Below are 20,014 nucleotides of genomic sequence, written 5' to 3'. Positions count from 1 at the left end.
TGCATTTGCTTCCAGGAATCCTCTTGCCGAGTACCCTGAACTAAATTTGCAATAATCAAAATACACCTTGCACAAGAGGTTTGAAAAAAGTTGGCTTTATCTCTGTACCCATTTCTCGCAGGCACATAAATGACTGTCAAGTTACTAAGGAAAGAGGATGAAAGAACATACATGATGGCTCAAACTCCTCCTCCCCCCCCCAAAATGGCATTAATTTTCATGAAAAAGCAATCTACATGTACCTATATAAGAACACATATTCTACTGAAAGACACGAAAGTCAATCATCTTTGCAGAAAAAAAAAAACAATTGTCAGACTCTTACATTCAGTCCAAAATGAAGTATTAAAAGTTCCCTTTATAGCAGCAACTTGATTCCAGGAATTTCAGTTTTTACAGCAAACAAACACAGTCATTGTTTATTTTTTACATTTTCCCTAAAGTTAGCAGACATGGGAATATTTCCCTTAAAGTGAATAAAAAATTTAAAAATACAGCCTCTTCAAGTGATGTATTACAAATTTTCTGGTTTTTAAATGGCATCTCTACATTGTTCACAAAAACCACACCTAAAGACAGTCATGAACAAAATTCTGTTAACATTGCAAGACAACACAGTATGGATGGATGGTGTTTTAACTGGCAAATGAAGAGTTGCAAATTTCTCCTTTACTGGTACAGCATACTGCAGAGAGCACTGCAATATACACCACAGATTTTGCATGTTAAATTGTTGAATCTATACTGTTTTCCATCACTGTATTTATTATCTGCTTAATCTGTTATCAAATTTAAGTTGCAGCCACCTTAACTCCATTATGTCATTATATCTGCAAACAATTCAAAACCTTCCTAATATGCCATATTAGTTTGAAACATTAGTAACAGTATTCCATCTTATTTTTAATTATTTTCAGAGAAATACTTACTCTACTTGGTCTTTAAAACCATTGTTGAACACTCAGCGTGTGGCTGAACAGAAACAGTGTAGAGCTAACACTTACCCTGAGGGTAACTGATGCAGCTAATAGTAAAAGATTTAAATTACCTTCTCCCTCAAATCATCAAGAATAGAAGGATTCCAAAACATTCCCTCTTGGCTACCTTCACTGCAAAGTAAGTATTCTTTTTATTCACTTCTGGCTGGGATTCTTCATTACTTAATGATCATGCAAATGGAAAATTTGTCTTTTGTATCTTTTTCCTTCCCAAAAGACTGAATGTTTTCAGGGTGAGTGTTTTCAGAGAAGAAATGTACAATGCAAAGCCTTTCAAAAGTTTTAAATATAAGACAACAAAAATCAAGGCACTTAATGTAGTTACATATGGGTAAAAAAAAATTATTACTGAGAATAATAAGGCCAGATCACAGCGTGAGATTATCAGCAAGTGTGCAACTGGGAACAAGGTAAAATCTCTTTCTTTTACAGCTTTGGCTTGAACTCTCCAGAAAGAAGCTTTTTCATCATTTCAGAATTTTTTCCTTCTGGTGGTGAGGGCCATCTGTCATGATCTGAGGAAAACAAATAATTTACTTAGTTGATTGAGAAACTAGACATTTTAATTTTGTGTCCTCCCATTGCCCAACTCCAGTCACTTGAAGGGCACTATTCTGTAGCCCATTTCTTACCGGGTATTTCTAGGGTATGGCTGTACAAACTCTGGCCACCATCCACAACCATGGTTATCCCAGTAATGAATGATGCAGCTGGAGACAGCAGGAAACATACTGCAGGAGAGATCTAGCAAAAGAATGACAATTTTAATCTTTCTTAAACTGCTGGGAATTGCTCATGTCAAAGAAGATTGTGAAAACTTTTACAGGCAAGATATAGTAACATATTCTACTCAGTAATGAAAACTGTAACAGCCTTAAAGCCATTCTTCCAGCCACAAACATCAAGCATTTAACAGAGGAAAACCAGTGAGCTGTCACAGAGCAGCATCAGATACTGAAAAACAACAGAAAAAGGTTGATCAGTTTATCAAAGATGCCCATTCTTGGTGGAAGAGAGCTAAGTGCTTTTAAAATACACTTTATTTTCCCTTAATATTCATTCTTTCAGTCCTTCCTGCTGAAGTCAACTTCTTCAAGAAATAAGGCCTACTATCAAATGCTTCAGCAGTAAAAGCCAGCTGAATTAAATTTTCTGTATAACAGTGACTACTGGTTAACTCTCTCACTTGGCACAACCACACACTGCCACAAGCTTTCTTCTTTTTAAATATTCCATCACAGTGCAAAATTAAATCTTTTTTTTCCTCCATATAATAAAGAGGCTTCAAAACAGAGACACAGAAGTAGGAGTATCAGAAGTATTCTGAAATACATTACCTCCTCAGGAACAGCAGACCTCTTGGCAGGAACCTTTGGTATGCTCCTTAACCACATCATTACACCTTGTTCTCCATAGTTTGCAACAGCAGTTTCCGAAAATACCAGTCCCTATTTTAAAACAGCATAGTGAAACTTTAGTTCTCTTGTGTACATTTAAACTGATAATTCTAAAATTGTGAAGTTGTCATTACTGATTTTCTGTGGGACTGAACTATCTAAAGAGCACTTGAATACAAGTTTTTGAATGTAATGGCATAGTATAATTTATACAAGAAGGTAATTTGGCTGCTAGCCACATCTCTGTTCAAGCACAATAATTCTGATTATTCAATTCTCCGCTGTCACTTCATTAACAAAAAAGTAGAGTATAAAAAAACTCAGAGGCTGCTTTTTTACAAGCATTTCATGTTAAATTACAGCAGGAAACTACAAAAGCTCAAGAACAAGTTCTCAAAAGTTTCTTGTCATCTGTAGGAACACTAGACAGATTTATTTCGAACTATAGAAACAGATAGATTAGAGTCAGAATTCTGACTCTCCCTGTTACAGTGGGGATTACTGTAACACGCATATATCAAACCAGGAGTCCCGTGGAAAAAGAAATATCTATGGACAGATTCTTGATAGATGTTTCAGAGATGTTTATTTCTCCAGCCGCATGGCCGGGGCTCAGCTCAGGAACTCTGCAGTCACGGGACCCCGGGACCTTTTGCTCATCCCGGGGAACACAAACCAACCAATGGGGAACGAGGCTGACAGGGGCAGGGAAACCCCGTGTCTCTCCCCCCCAGGGCCCCTCCCCCAGGGCCCCATGGCAGGGTGAGGGACCCCAACATCTCCCCCGTTTTATTTTAATAAAATGAGAATGAAAACAACTGGATAAACATAACAAGAACAGTTTCAAAACAAAACAAGCCACTCTCCTGAGTCTTTAAATGTCCAAACAGATTCTCTGGAACATCTTACGGCTGACAGAAGGGAGACAGAACTTTCTGAACATGCTTTGTGGGGAAACTGAGGCAGGATAGGGCTTGATTTCTTCCCTCCCCCTTTTCATCCCCCCATCGGCATTGAAGAGGAATTGTAAGGAAATGGAACTGTATAAGGAAGCCATGGGGTGAAAAACGGATTAGGAATAAACTGGGGATAGGGTAGACTTAGGAAAGGGTTTATATTGGGTATAGGGTAAAAGGGGAAATTAGGCTGCGGGTAGGGAAATTGCTGGGATGGATATTGTTTATAATTTTGTGCATAACGGCTGCCTTTGACAGGAATACCCCCAGGCCCAGTAACATTCGCTGCTTGTAAACCCTTCTTTCCTTGCACTATATCAAATTGTACAGCTTCTCCATCTCCTACACTTTGCAGGTAATTTTTAGGGTTATTCCTTTTAATGGCAGTTCTATGGATGAATAAGTCTTCCCCTGTATCATCTCGTGTTATAAATCCATAGTTGTTTTTGACATTGTACCATTTCACAGTTCCTGTGATTTTCGTGGCTACAACGTCTCCTATCACTTGCTTGCGTGTTCGTCGTGGGTGCCGGTCTCGCGTGGCTGCTGCCTCGCTGACTCCGACGTCTCGGCCGGGCCCCCGCGTTGCGGCTGCTCTGCGCTCTCTGCACGGCCCCGCTCCGGCGCGTGTCTGGGCTCTGCACGGCCCCGCGCTGCCATCGCCGCTGGCTCCGTGCCCTGTGAGTGGTTCTGCTCCGCAGACTCCACGCCGCTTTGAGAGCGGCCCCGTTCCGGCTCTGCGCTGCGCTGCGCGGCTTCTCGTGTCACTGTGGAAACCGCCGCTTCCCCCTCCACAGGGCTCTCCGAGCCAGTCGCTCAGAGCGGCCTGCCACGCCGATGCCCGGTTCCTGGCTGCTCGTGGCCCACGGCACCCGCGGCGCCTGCGGCGTCGCTCCCTCACTCGCGGCCGGGTGGCCGGGGACCCCGAGACAGGGATGGGGTCCGCGATAAGGCGCGCGCTCCCGAGGGGGCCGGGCGCATCCAGCGCAGGCACTTCCGCTGGCACGGCTGCAGTCATGCGCTCCCGGGATGGCGGCCGCGCGGTCTCGGCCACGGGAGAAGTATGATCTTCTGCTTTAGGGGTAATGGGACCATACAAATGCTCTTCAAGAGCGTCCCTGATTATAAGATATGCACGGAAAGCTTCGCTTTGATCCCATACCTTATCCCAGATCTCGTTCCAGAAACACCCCTCACAAGATTCAGGAGGTTCGATATCAAAAAGTAAGTCTCGGGAAATATAGGGGAACCTTTTGAAAAGCCACATAAAGAAGTGTTCTACATCTCCCGGTTGCATTACTTTTTTGTTTTGTTGTTCAAGGATTCCTTTTACTTCTAGATACATTTTTTTCTGTGGCTCAGAGAGCCCCATTTCCCACGATTCTTCCATAGTCCAGAGAGAATATCCAAACCAAGATGAGAAGAGAGAGGCCTAGAGTTGTTTTTTACTCACGAATTTCCTCAGGGATCGGTGTCTTGCCCGCATTCTCCACCAGTTGTTACAGCGGGGATTACTGTAACTCGCATATATCAAACCAGGAGTCCCGTGGAAAAAGAAATATCTATGGACAGATTCTTGATAGATGTTTCAGAGATGTTTATTTCTCCAGCCGCATGGCCGGGGCTCAGCTCAGGAACTCTGCAGTCACGGGACCCCGGGACCTTTTGCTCATCCCGGGGAACACAAACCAACCAATGGGGAACGAGGCTGACAGGGGCAGGGAAACCCCGTGTCTCTCCCCCCCAGGGCCCCTCCCCCAGGGCCCCATGGCAGGGTGAGGGACCCCAACATCTCCCTACTTAGCTGCTGTAGAAACAGAAAAAGATGACTGTGTTTGCTCTGGCGACCACACAGTCCAGTTTACTCCTGAGAAGGAAGATGGCAACGTGGACACAGGGTTACATCCACCAGTTAGGACAGAACTTTTGGGACTCAAGTTTTAGTATGATAGCAAAATTTGAATTCACCCATGAAGCATATACTAAGGTTTCTAAGATACTTGTATAATGAATGTGAAACTACTTTTTTCAGAATGCTCACTTCCGTCTCTTTGTATCCATTCCCTACAGGTTACTCTTCTCACATAAAGCAGTAACAATTTTGTAATGTTACCACAGACCTGATGGGTCCACAAAGGTGACAGAAGCATTATTGTAACTATAACATGGACTTTTGTTACCAGCATAGTAACAAAACTAGCAAATACTTCTGAAAGAGCCAAAACTCTGAAGTGTTTGCCTGTCAAAAACTTCTTCCGACATGTGCTATAATATCTAATCAGTATGATTCATTAGGTAATTAGCATGCTTGAAAGTATACTCACATAATAATGCTGTCTTAATTACTTACTTCCCCAAGACTTGATAAATCAGAAAAAGCAGATAAACAGGAAATACAAGCCAGTAGATCTTAATATTTAACATGTCTCCAGATGAATTGCATCTCACAAAGGTTACATAAAAGCCTCTACCTTAATGATTAACACACATCTGCCGTTAAGCATTCTGTGCTATGCCAAACAAAGCGAGCCAGATGTTTTAGGACATGAGGCACAACAGAATATACAGACATTCTACAAAAATAGTAGCAAGATATTCCTAGGGATCACTTAAACAAATATGACACTTTGCTTACGACATCCACTGTGAGACAAGCTAAATTCTGACTGTAGAAGTCGTGGACAAAGTTTATGTGTCCTGTTTTAATTTCAAGGGAGTAAATGTGAAAAATAAATTGTGGATAACAGAAAATTACTACAGCTCACACATTCACAAATGTCAAAGCTAGAGCTTCTATATAACTTCTGTATCTGCAGCACCGTGTGCTACAAAACGCAGCTGCTCTTTCTATATACAGTTATTTAAAACAACTCTACCTGCTGTCTACTTCCTCAGAAATGTGGATATTTTAGCTGACCTGTATAGTCGTTTCCTGTCTGCATGAATTTGATAAGGAAAAAATCAAACCACACATTTTTACATATGATTTCTGAGAGAAAGTACATTCCAACGACCGTTTCTTTATATGACTAAAGCTAAACTAACTTAACATGTAGAAGACAAAGTAAAATGCATTATGTGATGTAGATACAAAAATGCTGCTAGCAAGGATTTTCTTGCTATTTTCTAAGTCCATGAGAGACTTTTCTCTCTCACAGGAGAGGTAGCAGAGTTATGTAAACAACCAAACACCTGCAGCCTTGAAAAATCTTGTTTATAGTATAGTAGGAAAATATTTTGACAATGGATGTTTTAGGATTTTAGCCAATCACCCCCAAGGGGTGGCTGATCCTTGTCCAATTAGACTATGAAGAAAAATGTCTATAAAAGAGTTTGTAAAATAATTAAATAAATCAATCTTGCTGCACAATTCCTGCCTGCTGGATCTTATCTCCTTCTCCCTACAGCTGCGGGACACGGTGATGGGGCCTAGGACTGCAGTAATAATGTGAGACATTCAGAGATTTTCAAAATAAGTTTGTAAACATAGGTGGAAACCATCAGCACACCTGAACCTCAAACAGAAAAAGTTTCCTGAACTCAGAAGTAATGTATCCTTTACTGAAACACAGAGCATTCAGTAATTTTATGTCAAGGTTTTGTAAGACAGGTCACCAACTCCTACCAGTATAATTTAATTTAGCTATAAAAAAAACCTAAAAACCAAGTGTGCCAAGTCAAAGCAGAAAGCAGAAGCAATTTTATCCCACATCCTCTGACTCATCATCCAAAAGCACAAAACACTCAAATGGCCCAAAGAACACAGTGAGGGAATTATAAATAAACAAATGCATAAATAATCCACAAACAGTTACTGAAACAGTTACTGCCTATAAATTTAAAAATCCATTTTGGTCCAAATGCTCTAACTATGAGCATGTGTAATGGCTAATTTCAATCAGATCATTTGCCATTACTTACAGGAGCAACGCTGTTGATTCTCACTCCACTGTGAGCCCATTCTAAAGCCAGAGTCTTGGTTAGGTTATTCACTGCAGCTCTTGCAGCTCCTGTGTGCCTGTGGAGAAAAGAAAGCAAAGGAAGCATCTGTTCCCTCAGCTAAGAGTGTCCAATGTTAATTCTACTGCAGCCTCATTAGGGTATTCAGAGTAGTTTTCCGTGGCTGGACCAAGCATCTGGAAGAGAGAGATTCTCTAGTTTCCAAGTTTGACCATAGCTTCACTGTTTAAACAAGCTATGCTGTGATTTCCTGCCATTGCTGGAAATAGTTAAGATCTCTTTCCCAATGCAACATGGGGTCAGCTACACTCTACTGAAGGAGGAGGCTTATAAAAGAGAAACAACTGAAGTTCAAACTGTGTAAAACTACCTGTAGCCTGCACAGGTAAAGCAACACTTGGAAGAATAGTGGTCTGAAAGATTGTTTAAACCTTCTGACAAACATGATTAAAATAAGTCACCATTCAAAAATGACTCTAGGTGGATGGCATCACTGCAAGAAGTTTCAACTCAATTTAATTTGAAAGTAGTTTTGTCTATCCATCTACATACAACAGTTACTTAGGAAAATTTTTCCACCGTTATTCAGAATTTGCTTTTTTTTCCTCTAAGTTGAACTCAAATTGAAACATCTTCAGCCTATTTGCCATGACAGTTGAACCAGATACCTCAGTGGAGATACTCAAATAACTGCAGCTTCAGCACCACCATGTGGATCTCCATATTTATCTTGTACTGAGAAGAATAAGCTAGTGAGAAAATATTCTGCTGTTCCTTAAAAAATTTTGGTTTTGAAACCATTCAACCCTGAATCGGGACAAAGAGACATAATGCAACACTTGCTCAAAACATACTTTCGTATTTCTTCAACAGAAACTCAATTTTAAAGTTAAAAAAAAAAAAAAAAAACAAACAGAAAAGGGAGTTGTTTCCAATTAAAACTTCACTGGGCAAGTCTTGCTTCACAACAAGTGGAGAGAGACCAGAGATGCCATCTACTGGATTAATAAGAGATCCCCACACATACAGACAAGTGATACTCTTGCTCTCTCTTGACCTAACTACTATATTTCCATACTCTGCTGCTGCCCAGTACACACCTTTCTGAAGTGTTTAGGAACAGTCAGTACTTCTGGGGGAAAAATATAGAAAAGTGTAAAAAGAAAATATATATTACGACATTCCAGGAAAGCCATTTCTCACGGCAGCAGTAATGTTGACAATGGCTCCTCCATGTTCCTGCATCCAGGCATTGTACACTGTATGAAGGAGGAAGATAACCTATAAATATCAGAAGAAATGCATACAAATGAACTTGCCAATTCGAAGCCAAATTTGGAGAATTAACTGCAATCACACTGCACATTTGTCATACTGATTTAAATAAAAATAATCTGCTGTTTGTACCACAGCCTTGCCAAGGCAGAGGTGAGGCCATGGGGCAACAGGCGTGGCCCCAGTAAGGCTCAATGATTGTCAAGAAGCATTTGGGGGAAGTCAAGATTTCACGTTTCCATGTAAATTACTTTAACTTTCACAAATGCTATCTGAGAATGACATACCATACTTAAATTTAAGCCTAAATTTATCTACTTGAAGGGAGAGAATATTTTCCTATGTTATATACAGTGAATACAGGACACAAAAGTTAAGTGGTTTTCCTATAGTCTTTTAAATGTGTATCAAAGTCAACTGACTCCCCAAACCTGGCCTTAACCAGAAGATCACACTTGCCTAAATGTCTGTTTGTATTTATGAACAAATGTAATAAATATCCACTGTCACGTAAGTGCATGAAAAGAAGCTAGGCAAACCTTACATCTCTTACCTTCTGGTGTTTCTGTAAAAAACAAAAACAAACATATAAAGTTTAATGTTCAGACCTTACCTGCTTTGCAGCAATAGAAGGTTCCTGTCAGATTCGTGTCTATCACAGCATTCCAGCCTTTTGCACGGATGGCTTCAGAAGGACTTGCAAACTGGCCCCCTCCATTATTCACCAGGAAGTCAATCTTCCCATGCAGAGACAGTGTAGACTTCACCAAAGCTTCTACCTGAAACAGTATTTGTTAGTGTGGTATGCCGATTAAGCCCTATACCCAATTTCATTCTCAGACAGTATCTTCTCCTTCATGCCCTTTTCACAGAAAAAGAGGAGGTCCAGTCTTCAGAGAGGCTGTAAGATTGGTGTGACAGGTTTAGTCAGCCAAGAAGGACTACGCTGTATCCATGTTTACTTAGGAAATTTTGCTGGTATCATGCAGGTGCTGCATAAAATACCAGCACCCAAAGAAAAAGGGGATTTAAGCTGCTGAAGATTTGTAAAACCAAACAGACACAAAAGCCCACTACATACAACCTACTAAGAATCTCCTGATGTCTTTCAGAAGAATGGGGGTGTTCACATGAGATCCCCAAAGAGTTCCATATAAGGTAGCTACTGTTACTTTTATCTGACCATATACCTGACCATTTTAAACAGAAAACATAACTCATCTTGTAGAGTTTTATCATTCTTATCTAGAAGTTTTGTACGTTCACTACAGCTCTGACGTATGAGTTGGCAATAGCCAGTCTTCTAACACACAGCAAGAAGAAGGTTAATTACCCTATAAAACATGAAGTCTAAAAAATGCTGCAAATACAAGTTACCTTCTTTAGCAAAAATATTAATTCAAGACAGCAATAAGAACTCCATAGCAACTGCTTAATAATTTAATCTTTATCTCAAGAAACAGGAAATGGGACAATGTGACTCCTTCCTGCTTACATCACCAATCATAACTATATACCATGCATCAGTTATTCCTACTCAAGCATATACAAAATGTTAATCTAGCATCTGTGGTCAGAGAAAAACACAGAACAAAAAGAAACACCCAAAAAACCAAACAGGTGGAGGAATGCTGCCACTCAAACAGATTGAGCTAGGGGAAGGATATCAGTCAGCCTTTCTCTGTATTGAGTTAGTGGTAAAAAACATCAGAAACAAAAAAAAGAGCAAGCAACGCATTATCTGTATTCCACAATGAGTGTTACCAACTCAGTCTCATAAATAGCTACCTTACATCTTGTGTTGCTAAACAGGATGGTTTACCAGGGTAGTATGGATCCTGTAAGGATGCACCTCTCGGAAAAAAAAAACCCTAAACAAACATATAATGACTGAAAAACTAGTGCCTGCTGATAAAAAATGCCTTAAAAAACCAATTTTGATATGTAAACCCAATCTTCAAATTCTGAATGTCATCTTATTCCTCATTTTAGTCACTGCAGGTTGTGGGATGTGAGGAAAAAACCCAGAAAACCAAAACATCTTTTAATAGCAGTCCCAAACCCATAGCTTGTGAGAACAACCATGCCACAGGGACATTCTGGGTTTTACTTTTCTCTTGTGAGCAAAGGAAAGTTATGTCTGGCTAGGTAGCAAAAGTTATGCTTTGCTCAGCAATATTAAACTCTTCTCCCTATCAGTCTCAGAATCTTGCTTTCAATATTATTCTCTGTAAGTCACTGCAATGGGGGCTCATTTATGGAACAGAAATGGTTTCAGTACAGAGAAGATTTGAACAGACTAAGGCTATTCAGACTGTGGAAAGAGAGAGAGAGAGAGAAGAAAAAATGCTAAGAATTGTAAAAAGAGAAGACAAAACAAATTAACAAGAAAAATCCACAGAGAAGAGACATTAAAGCAAGTTTTCAACAGCTGGACAAAATGTATGTTATATGCTATAACATATCAACTCAAAATGGTTCATATGTTGTACTTAAGGAACTGTTGTTGTTCCTACTTGTTGCACCATATTCTCAGGGAAAAAAAAATTAAAAACCCAACAACAACAATTGTGTATCAGTTCTGCTTTCTGAAAGCCAGGAAAGGCCAGAAGGCTCTTCAGTGACAGCTCAGATGGCTCCAACTGTAGCAATCTTCACAAAGTCTCCTGTGCTGTAGAAAAAGCATCATTGCAGTGCTTCTCCCAGTTACAGTAAACATGGTGACAGCAGCCAGCAGCACAGAGAGAAGGAGGGTCTGGTAGAACACATTTAAATCACAGTGACTGCTAAAGAAGATTCTTCTCTATTCCTATAATTTAAAAATTCACTTGGAAAGAACTTCTTAGAAAAGCTATTAAAGACTCTTTGGAAGCAAAGCAAAGCTGCGTGAGGTAGAGCTACTAGTTTAGGACATTCTGAAAAAGACAGAAAATAACAAAATCAGGCACTTCAGACATAACCAGAAGACTGGAGCTCTGCAATAAGGAACTTTTGTGTGTGACTGCAAATCAGAAGTATTATGCAGTAGCACATATTCACAGATAACTGAGATGACAGTAGTCACTTGCACAGGAAAAGGGACAAACGTCCACATGCATTCACAGGTCACCTTGACTGAGTAAAACACACAGGCACAACTCACTACAGGGTGTCAGAGATCTGTGATTTGGTGGCTAGAACTAACAGGCATTCTGGCACAGGGGTAACAGGTATTTTTACTGTGGTATTGCTGTGTTATTTAAAAGTACAACAACAGGAATCTCTTATTCTCCCCACCAAGCCACAGTCTTTCACTACAGGCTTCACACAGACAGGCATTAAATATTTAGAAATCAACTGAGCCTATGCTAAGCTCTAAAGTTTATTGGAAAAGAAAAGCTACTAGTGAACTCAGACACAGGGTATGTGCTCAGTAGCACTGTATTGAGTCTGTCTGAAGCTGTCTTGTTGACATCCAAGTGACAAGTTTTACCCTCGGGGCCTGGTCCAGCTGCTGTTGCTGGAGCTCAAGTATGGAAAGGAGACACTGTGAACAGAATTCTCAATTGCTGATTTCAAGAACAGCAGCAGCCTACCAGAAGTACAAGGCTTTATCTTCCACCTACCTAGACATGTAAGCTTCTACTTATCTAGGTGCCAGTTAAAGAGATGTTTGTCCACAGAGTAAAGCAAAAAGGATTTACAAGTGTAAGGATTGAAAGAGTACAGCTGCCTGTCTCAGAACACTGTCAAGGCCGCAGAAGGAACTTGCCATAAGATGATAAGCCACCAAAGCAGGAACTTGAGAGAAGCACAGAAGGGAGGAATTTGCAAGAGGAAAGCCCTAATTCCAGGCCTAGCAGAGGTAAGACCAGGTTAGCACATCTTGGTTAATGCATCTGGACAAAAGTGCCCACTGTGGCAAACAGGAAAGGAAGCAACTGCTCATACACGTCATCCCAAGTTATGGGAACGGCACCTGTGTCCATCCCATGGATACTCAAAACTTGGCCTATATGAAGGTGGTACCCCCAGAAGACTGACATGACACCACTGCAGCCATGGCTCGTGACTATCATCTGCTTGGTCTCAGTCTCTCTCCCTCCCTTCCTCCCTTAATTCCAGCATTCATTCCTCATGTCTTGTCCCTGTCAACAGATTTGCTGTAGCTCAAAATTTAGGACACAAAAAGAGATAAATAAAGATACACATGCACACAGAACTGTCTGGTTTGCATCTTAGCAAGAGCAAACTGATCTGCTCTCAACACATGGTGAGGGCAGTGCCAGCAAATATGCGAACAATAAAAATCACTTCAGCTTCATAATTACTAAGAAGCAATATCCATCACTATATACACTCCAAACCATACAAAAAGGGGAACAGATCACATATCCAGGAGTCTTATCCTGAAGCAAAATCACTGCTCCAAGATAAGACTCCATGACAGAATACAGAAATATAGAAATATATTCTGATGACAGAATAGAGAAACCTCAGGTCCTCTTATCTCAGAACCCTCCACTCTCTCATTTTCAAAAATAAAACAGGTTTTTTATCCTTTACAGAACATTCAGTGGAAAACTAGTCAAAAGCAGCAGCAAACTCATGACAAAAATAAGCCTGACAGGTTACGCAGTGGTTGAAAATCCTCCATCAAGCAGGATTATTTCTTGCACATTAAATAAAAAGTAAGCTTTTCTAGAAAGCAAGAGGGCTTCTGAGGATGAAGATTTAGAGACTTAAAAATGTGAATTCATTAAGCTGTTCCCATGATATCTGCCATCAAGCTTCTGCAGCAATTAATTCACTGCACTTTCTTTGCTTCTTCCTCGGCCAGAAAGAGCTCTAACAAACATACTGGACTACATGATGAGGGATGAACCTTCTAATGCTTGAATTTCACAGACCCAAACTAGAGGCATGAACCATGTCATCTTCAAAGCAGGTCATTTACTTTAAGATTTGCAATAGGAAGCAAAAAATAATCTTCTGGCAATTTGAAAGCACCTTCATCTTTCTTAAATTTTCCCTATTCAAACTCCCTCCCTTCAGTTTATAAACTGGACAAAATTGATAGGGGCCTTTAGAGAAATGCAAAACAACTCATGGAGAAGGAGGGATTGCTATAATAACAAATGGCTTGTTCTTACAGGTGATTAGGGTGGCTTCCTTTAAAATAAAGATCTACTCTTAGAAAGAGTTTAGTGAGATATCAGAGAGAATGATATATTAAATGAATTATGTAGTTCTTCAGGAAACTTCCTGGGCTTTGAAGCTTGTGATGGATCACTTCTGACATCTAAGGGGGCTTGAACTCCTAAGTTTTTTTTTCTCTTGTTGAAACATTTATAATGTTTTTCTCCTGCACATGTTCTTTGGTTTCTGGTGTAAGAGCCAAGGAGGATGTAGTGACTCACATGGAATTCCTGCAGAGGCTGTCCTCTCTACCCAACAATGTGCTCCCGTGATTTCTGAGGTAAATACTCTTCACTCACACTAAGCTGAAAGCAAACAATGAGTTGTAATATTACTAATGAGTAGCATACAGAGCCAACACAGTTGTACAAGTCTTATTTCTTTTGTGAGGGAACCTAAAAGTTTACATGCCCTCTCATTCTCTCTTCCACTGTAACAGGAAGCTCTTTTCGTATTTGTGAAAATACTGAAATGAGTTACATTACTGTGTTGCATCTACTCAATATTTGCCTCCTAGAAAAATCCTCAAGGACATATTTTACTGATCCCTGTTCTTATGACTCCAAGTCCCAAGCACTAAATTTTAAGTTAAGAATGGAGTAGGTTTTGAAAGTGGATGTACAATACTCTTTGAATCAAAGTAAAAGCCCAAAGGTACTTTTACTCTAGTTTCCACAAGGGAAGCAAGTGCAAATTATGAAAAAAGTACTTTTCACCATTGCTGCTCTTAGGAAACATAATAAATAAGCAATAGTAAGCTGTGGGTTGTGGAAAACCTGCCATATGCCTCAGTTCTGACAGTTTTTAGCAGTGTAAGTTAACAATTGTTAATTTGAGTTTATCTAGTTTCAGCTTACAAACCAAAGTACCTAAGTATAAGGAAGTGCTATCCTCACTACAAATTTAAGCATTGAAAACACAAATTTCTGGTCCAACAGTAAATTTAGAAATTTACATGGCCAGGATTTAGCAATCTTTGAGAATCTCAGCATTAACAGAAGAGAACAGAGTCAGAAAGGCACAAGCTAAAGAAAAAATAAAAAAATCTGGTCTTGGAGATGAGAAATATTTAACAGGTATACAAGTTCTTACGTTAACATGCAACAGAAATTTCTTGCATTTCTTATCCAGATTTTCAGCAAAAAGCTTATGAAATTTTCATAGCATTTTTTTTCTAAGTAGGACTTCAAAAGAAAGAACTAAGAGCAGTTGGAGAACTGAAGTGAGTCAAACTATAAGACTAAATCAATGACTTAAAAGTTCAAGACTGGAGTTTAATCTGCCTTTTTCCTCTGAACCCTCTCTTCAATAGAAACAGACATGAAAGGACAATGGTTGAAGAGAACTTCCAGTGGCAGAAGACATCCAACAGAGGCTTCACCAACATCATACAAAAAGTTTGAGGAAAGGTCTGGTGTGTCTGTAAATAGGTAGAGTTTAAAACTAAACTGGAAACAAGACAATTCTATGATAAAACTGCAGGGTAATAGCAAAGACAGACGTTTCTTCAAGTATCAGCATGGCTACCTGTAACACAGAATAATGCCTAAACACTTTGGACAGCACTATAAAAAAGTCTTGAAAAGCACCTTCAAGAATTTCCAAAGCCACTTAAGCCTGTTTTGTCAAACAGGTATTTAGTCACACTTAAAAAGGAAACAAAGAAGGAATGATAGTTTAGTGGAGATTACCTCATTTCACCATCCAAGCCCTATAGCATCTCACAGAAGTCTGCAGTTCCCACTAATCAATTTCAGACTGATACAGAAATAAGATTCACCTGCAGAATGTAATTAAGCATGTCAGAGTACTTTCTGCAAGAAATAGACCTGAAAAAAGCTTAAATCTTTTTTCCTCTGTACCTCTTTTCTTTCCTGTAGCTTTAATCATGCAAGTTGCCCTCTGACACCTGCCATAACCTATCATGTTGCACTGCTGATGCCAGTAAATACAAACCTAAAATTCACTGGTAGGTGAAGTGACATACTGCACAGCCTCAGGGTTCATCTCCTTCAGAAGAGAAAGTCTGAGTAGATCATTATAAATATTTTATGGCACAAACTGTTCCACAAGGGAAGAATTTTAATTTTTATTTGTTTTATGGCTATATATTAGGATATTTCCAGAATCTTCATAGCCACTAAAGGTCATTAATATTTAGTTTAAGAGACTTTGAGAGGTTTAGAAAAATGTAGCAATCAGTGGTTACTGGAAGATTTTCTAGCTGTCTTCAAAACGTTAAAAATCAAACCTGAAGTTAGACCTTTAAATATTTAATTACAGAGATAAAAAAACTAGGAGGTGCATGCAGACTTCTGAAGAACCTGGATTATGTACTTTTGCTCTTGATCTTCCATATTTTGTAATATGGAGGAAAAATTTAAAAATCAACTTGAATAGTGATAGAGTTCGCAATGAGGCACACCTCAAACCACAACTAAAATTTCAAACATGGCTAAAATATTATACATCTGTGGGGTTTTCTGGCTTTAATACAAGCCAAACTGACAATGCAAGGCACTTGTGTCAAGTCACAAGCACTGAGATTCCATGCTATGCCTTCCTGTTTGAAGGAACTATTCTGAGGTCTCCATCTTCACAAGTTTTCACCCCCTCACTTCTGTCACAGCAATGTGACAAAGAATCATGCTAAGCGGGCTCTGACTCGCTGCACAACATGTCAGTTTCAAGACCTGCATCTCCCAGAAATATCTGAAATATATAAGCATGGTCAGAAAAATATTTGCCAATATTTATAAATATTTTTTTGCTTAGGTGGCTAACAAATATCTTCCCTTGGGAAGCACATCTATCCAGAACAATTCAACCGAGCTTTGCTCCACCTCTCCCCTGATCTAAGCTACTTTCGAGAAGGCCAAACATCTTTGGAGATCTGAGAACTTATACACACAATATGCTTTTGATATGTTAAGCCCCAGAACAAGAGCACTAATCTTTACCTCTTCTTCTTTGCGGATATTGCACTCGATGGGAGTCACTTTGGCAGGACTCATGGAAGCAAACCTATTATTCAGTTCTTCTGCAGCAGCTTTTAATCGGTCAAATTTACGAGAGGCAATCACAACACTGCAGCCTGTAGAGACAAAATGAAACATCCTTCAGCCAACACAATTACGTTTTTTTTTAGTAACATCATGGAGATATCTTGTAGGATGTGCATTTATTAGTCACTGACTAGAAAATACAGTGTTGAAGTTCTTGCAAGAGGGAGAAATGACTGATGTCAGATGCTTCTTAGCAACAAGATCCCTCTGTGCCAGGAAAAGAGCAATTTAAAAAAATGTCCACAAGGTTTCCTCTCCTTCCTGCAGAAGGGAAGATAGCCTGTGAGTTGCAGAGTCAGCAAAGCAGCTTTCAGACATCACTTCTGCTGCCTCTGCTCACAGCTGCCTCATTTATCAATTAAGTGATTTAAAGATGTTTCAGCAGGTCTTGTTTACAAAAAAATGCTTGCTCTTAAAACCACAAAAATAATCTTCCTGTACGACTGGCTGTAATTTTGACTAGCAGTGAGCAAATGTAATGCTCTGCTTTTTAACTCTACAGAGACTGAAGGAAAGGATAATAGCCTCACAAGATTAATCCCTATCTGCAGACTACAGACAGCAGGAACAGAGCCCTCCCTGTGGCACTGCAGAATCCTAGCTGCAGAAAGGAGAGGATAAAGAATAGGCAGGAGCTCAAGTACTCAGTTTTTTTCAACATTTGGAGGCAGAAGGACTCATTCTACAGAGAAAAAACAATGCAGGTACCAAATTTAAGTCAAGCATTCACACTACAACCAGTCCAATTTCTTCTGTCACATCAGTGGACTTAGGACACCTTTAAGGCTTCAGCAATTGCTACTACATAGACTAAACCAAAGGACACCAAATTAACTCCTAGTACAAATCCAGCAGGCATGCAATTTCATGTAAAGGATAAGCAAATTACTAGCCTCCATGCCAAGCAGGCAAGGAGGTCTTCCTCCCAGTTTGCTCCTTCCATAATCTTAACATTTCAGCAGAAGTAATCCCTTCTTCCCATCAGGTCTGCTGCTCATCTGCTTTAACATAAACCATCCTCAACCAGCCAAAAAAAAAAAAAAAGAAAAAGTTAACATCCTGCCAGGTGTGGGGGTGTTTTTCCCCCTCTGTTGCAGAGTGGAATTTGGCCTCTCATGTGATCACGCAAACACCAGAATCAATTCAAAATAACTAGTGGGAGTAAAGAGAAGCAAGCTGTTCATTTGACTCAAGCTGTCTTGTGAAACGATATATTAAAAAAAAAAAATAGAGAGAGGAGTTTAATTCTTCCAGAAGGAAGTGTTACAAATACACGTCCTTAGGAATAGGAGCTTCACCTTTAATTGGTGGGCATCTTAAAACAACACATATAAAGACAGTAGTCTCTGAGGTCTCCTGATTTTTTTTAAATTAAGAACTCCAGTCACTTGCACAAGCACCCAACTAATGCAAAGTTCATAAAATGCCAGACACAATTACCAATTAACACAAAATACTCAACCACAGTAGCCCAGTTCTATTTACCAACTTAAGTACTTATTAATACACACACTGATATAGAATAAGGTCCAGTAGAAGACCGTATTTTTGCTAAATATACTAATTGGGAGTCTAATCACTGAGGAACACTTGGTACCTACTGTGCAAACTGACACTACCATCACTTAATTTTCTTCACAAAGAATGACCAGACCATTTCCTGACAAGGTCACGGGAAAGGGCACACGTTTCCAGATAAAAGGTTTAAATTTACCCAGAAGGCTTCAAAGGAGACTCGTTATAAAAACAATGTATATCATGACTGGCATTATCTGTCACTGCTCCTCTGCCTGTAGGAACCAGTCCCCCATTACTAAAGTGCAGGGTATACATGGAAATAGTTCCCGATCATCATCTTGTCAGGAGTAACCAGCAAGTCTACAGGTGAGGAGGGTTACTCAGTCAGATTTAAGCTCTATATAGCTCTTTCTCCATTTTTTCTCATGTGCTTTGTAGAGATTTGCTTTCTATTGTGTTCTATTTAAGCTATTAAGTTATGGACACACTTTTGTTACTTGTATTTTGCTTGAGAAAAATAACAAAGATCAAATTAAGCACAATTTTAAGGTAACTGGGTAACATCACCAACCAACAGTGTGATGATGCTTAAAAAGCACCTCTTCCAAGCAGCATGTAAGGACACCTGAAAAAAAAAAAAGCTTAGTTCCCCAGTAATACAAAGGTAACAGAACTAATCCTCCATTCAACTCCACGAAGCAGCGGAAAGCTGGGGCACAAAGACCAGAAGAGGCAGAGATGCCTCCCACCGCAGCCTTAACAAAGAAAGCTCTTTACTATGCAGTGCAGTGATGCACATTCCAACAATGCAAACGACGGGAGTGTGGCACCGAGAGGTATAACACTAGTGTTTGTATTCTGGAGGCGCTGAATCAAATCATGACAATAAACTATCCAAACCCAGTCTGATACCGATGATCCCTAGCACTGATGTTGAAATCTGCAGAAAATGTGTTGCAAGGTGGATGTAGGAGTCCTTTCTACCTCTCCTGGCCTCACATCAGAAAGCCAGGAGACTGCCTTTCACTCCAGGTTTTACCACTTCTCTGTACTCAGCGTGGAAAGAAAACCCGTGCCATGCATGATGAAGATGCTCTTCAATTTCAGGACGTTCCTGTCGCAGGCACTGGGAGAAGCACCATGTCTCTAATGTGTTACTGTGCGGACAGCAGTTCAAGGATACTGACCTGTGAGGCTCAAGGTTCAACAACCTCGTAAATCCTCCAGTTAAAGCAAAATGAGAAATCACTGAAGGGAGAGTCTGAGAGAAAGGGTCCTGGTTTAACATAATCTCACTGACCTCTGTGTAAAATAGCGAGTGTTTTACGGGCCAGCGGGCCAAAAGGCAGAGCCCTCATCAGCCTCACCTCGTGACCCTGACACAATGTCCCACCCACGGGCTCCTCGCACCCCATCCCCGAGCGCCGCCAGCCCCCAACACGCAGCACGGCCCGCGGGCGCTCCCTGACGGCCCCCCCAACACCCGCCTCGCCCCGCTGCTCCCCCGGGGCTTCCTGCAGAGCCCGCCCCGCGCCCACCTAGCGCCAGCAGGTCGGCGGCGATGGCCTTGCCGATGCCGGTGCCGCCGCCGGTGACGATGGCGACCCGCCCGCGGAACAGCCCCGCCGCCAGCAGCCCGCACCCCGCCGCCGCCGCCGCCATGTTTC

General features: G+C 40.5%; 1 protein-coding gene across 1 annotated transcript; it reads right to left on the bottom strand.

The window, feature by feature from the left end:
* Nucleotides 1–326: 326 nt before the first annotated feature.
* PECR (peroxisomal trans-2-enoyl-CoA reductase) lies at nt 327–20,009 on the bottom strand. The gene is made up of 8 exons (XM_069020967.1): nt 19,886–20,009; nt 16,725–16,858; nt 9,200–9,365; nt 8,489–8,570; nt 7,273–7,369; nt 2,336–2,446; nt 1,631–1,742; nt 327–1,513 (listed from the first exon to the last, which is right to left on the bottom strand). The coding sequence occupies exons 1-8, from the start codon at nt 20,007–20,009 to the stop codon at nt 1,425–1,427; spliced, it is 915 nt and encodes a 304-aa protein (XP_068877068.1). The 3' UTR covers nt 327–1,424.
* Nucleotides 20,010–20,014: the final 5 nt, after the last annotated feature.

This window comes from Aphelocoma coerulescens, chromosome 7, assembly GCF_041296385.1.
Source record: "Aphelocoma coerulescens isolate FSJ_1873_10779 chromosome 7, UR_Acoe_1.0, whole genome shotgun sequence".
Lineage (NCBI taxonomy): Eukaryota > Metazoa > Chordata > Aves > Passeriformes > Corvidae > Aphelocoma > Aphelocoma coerulescens.
Note: the sequence above shows the minus strand (reverse complement) of the source record. Positions and strands in the feature narration are given on the sequence as shown.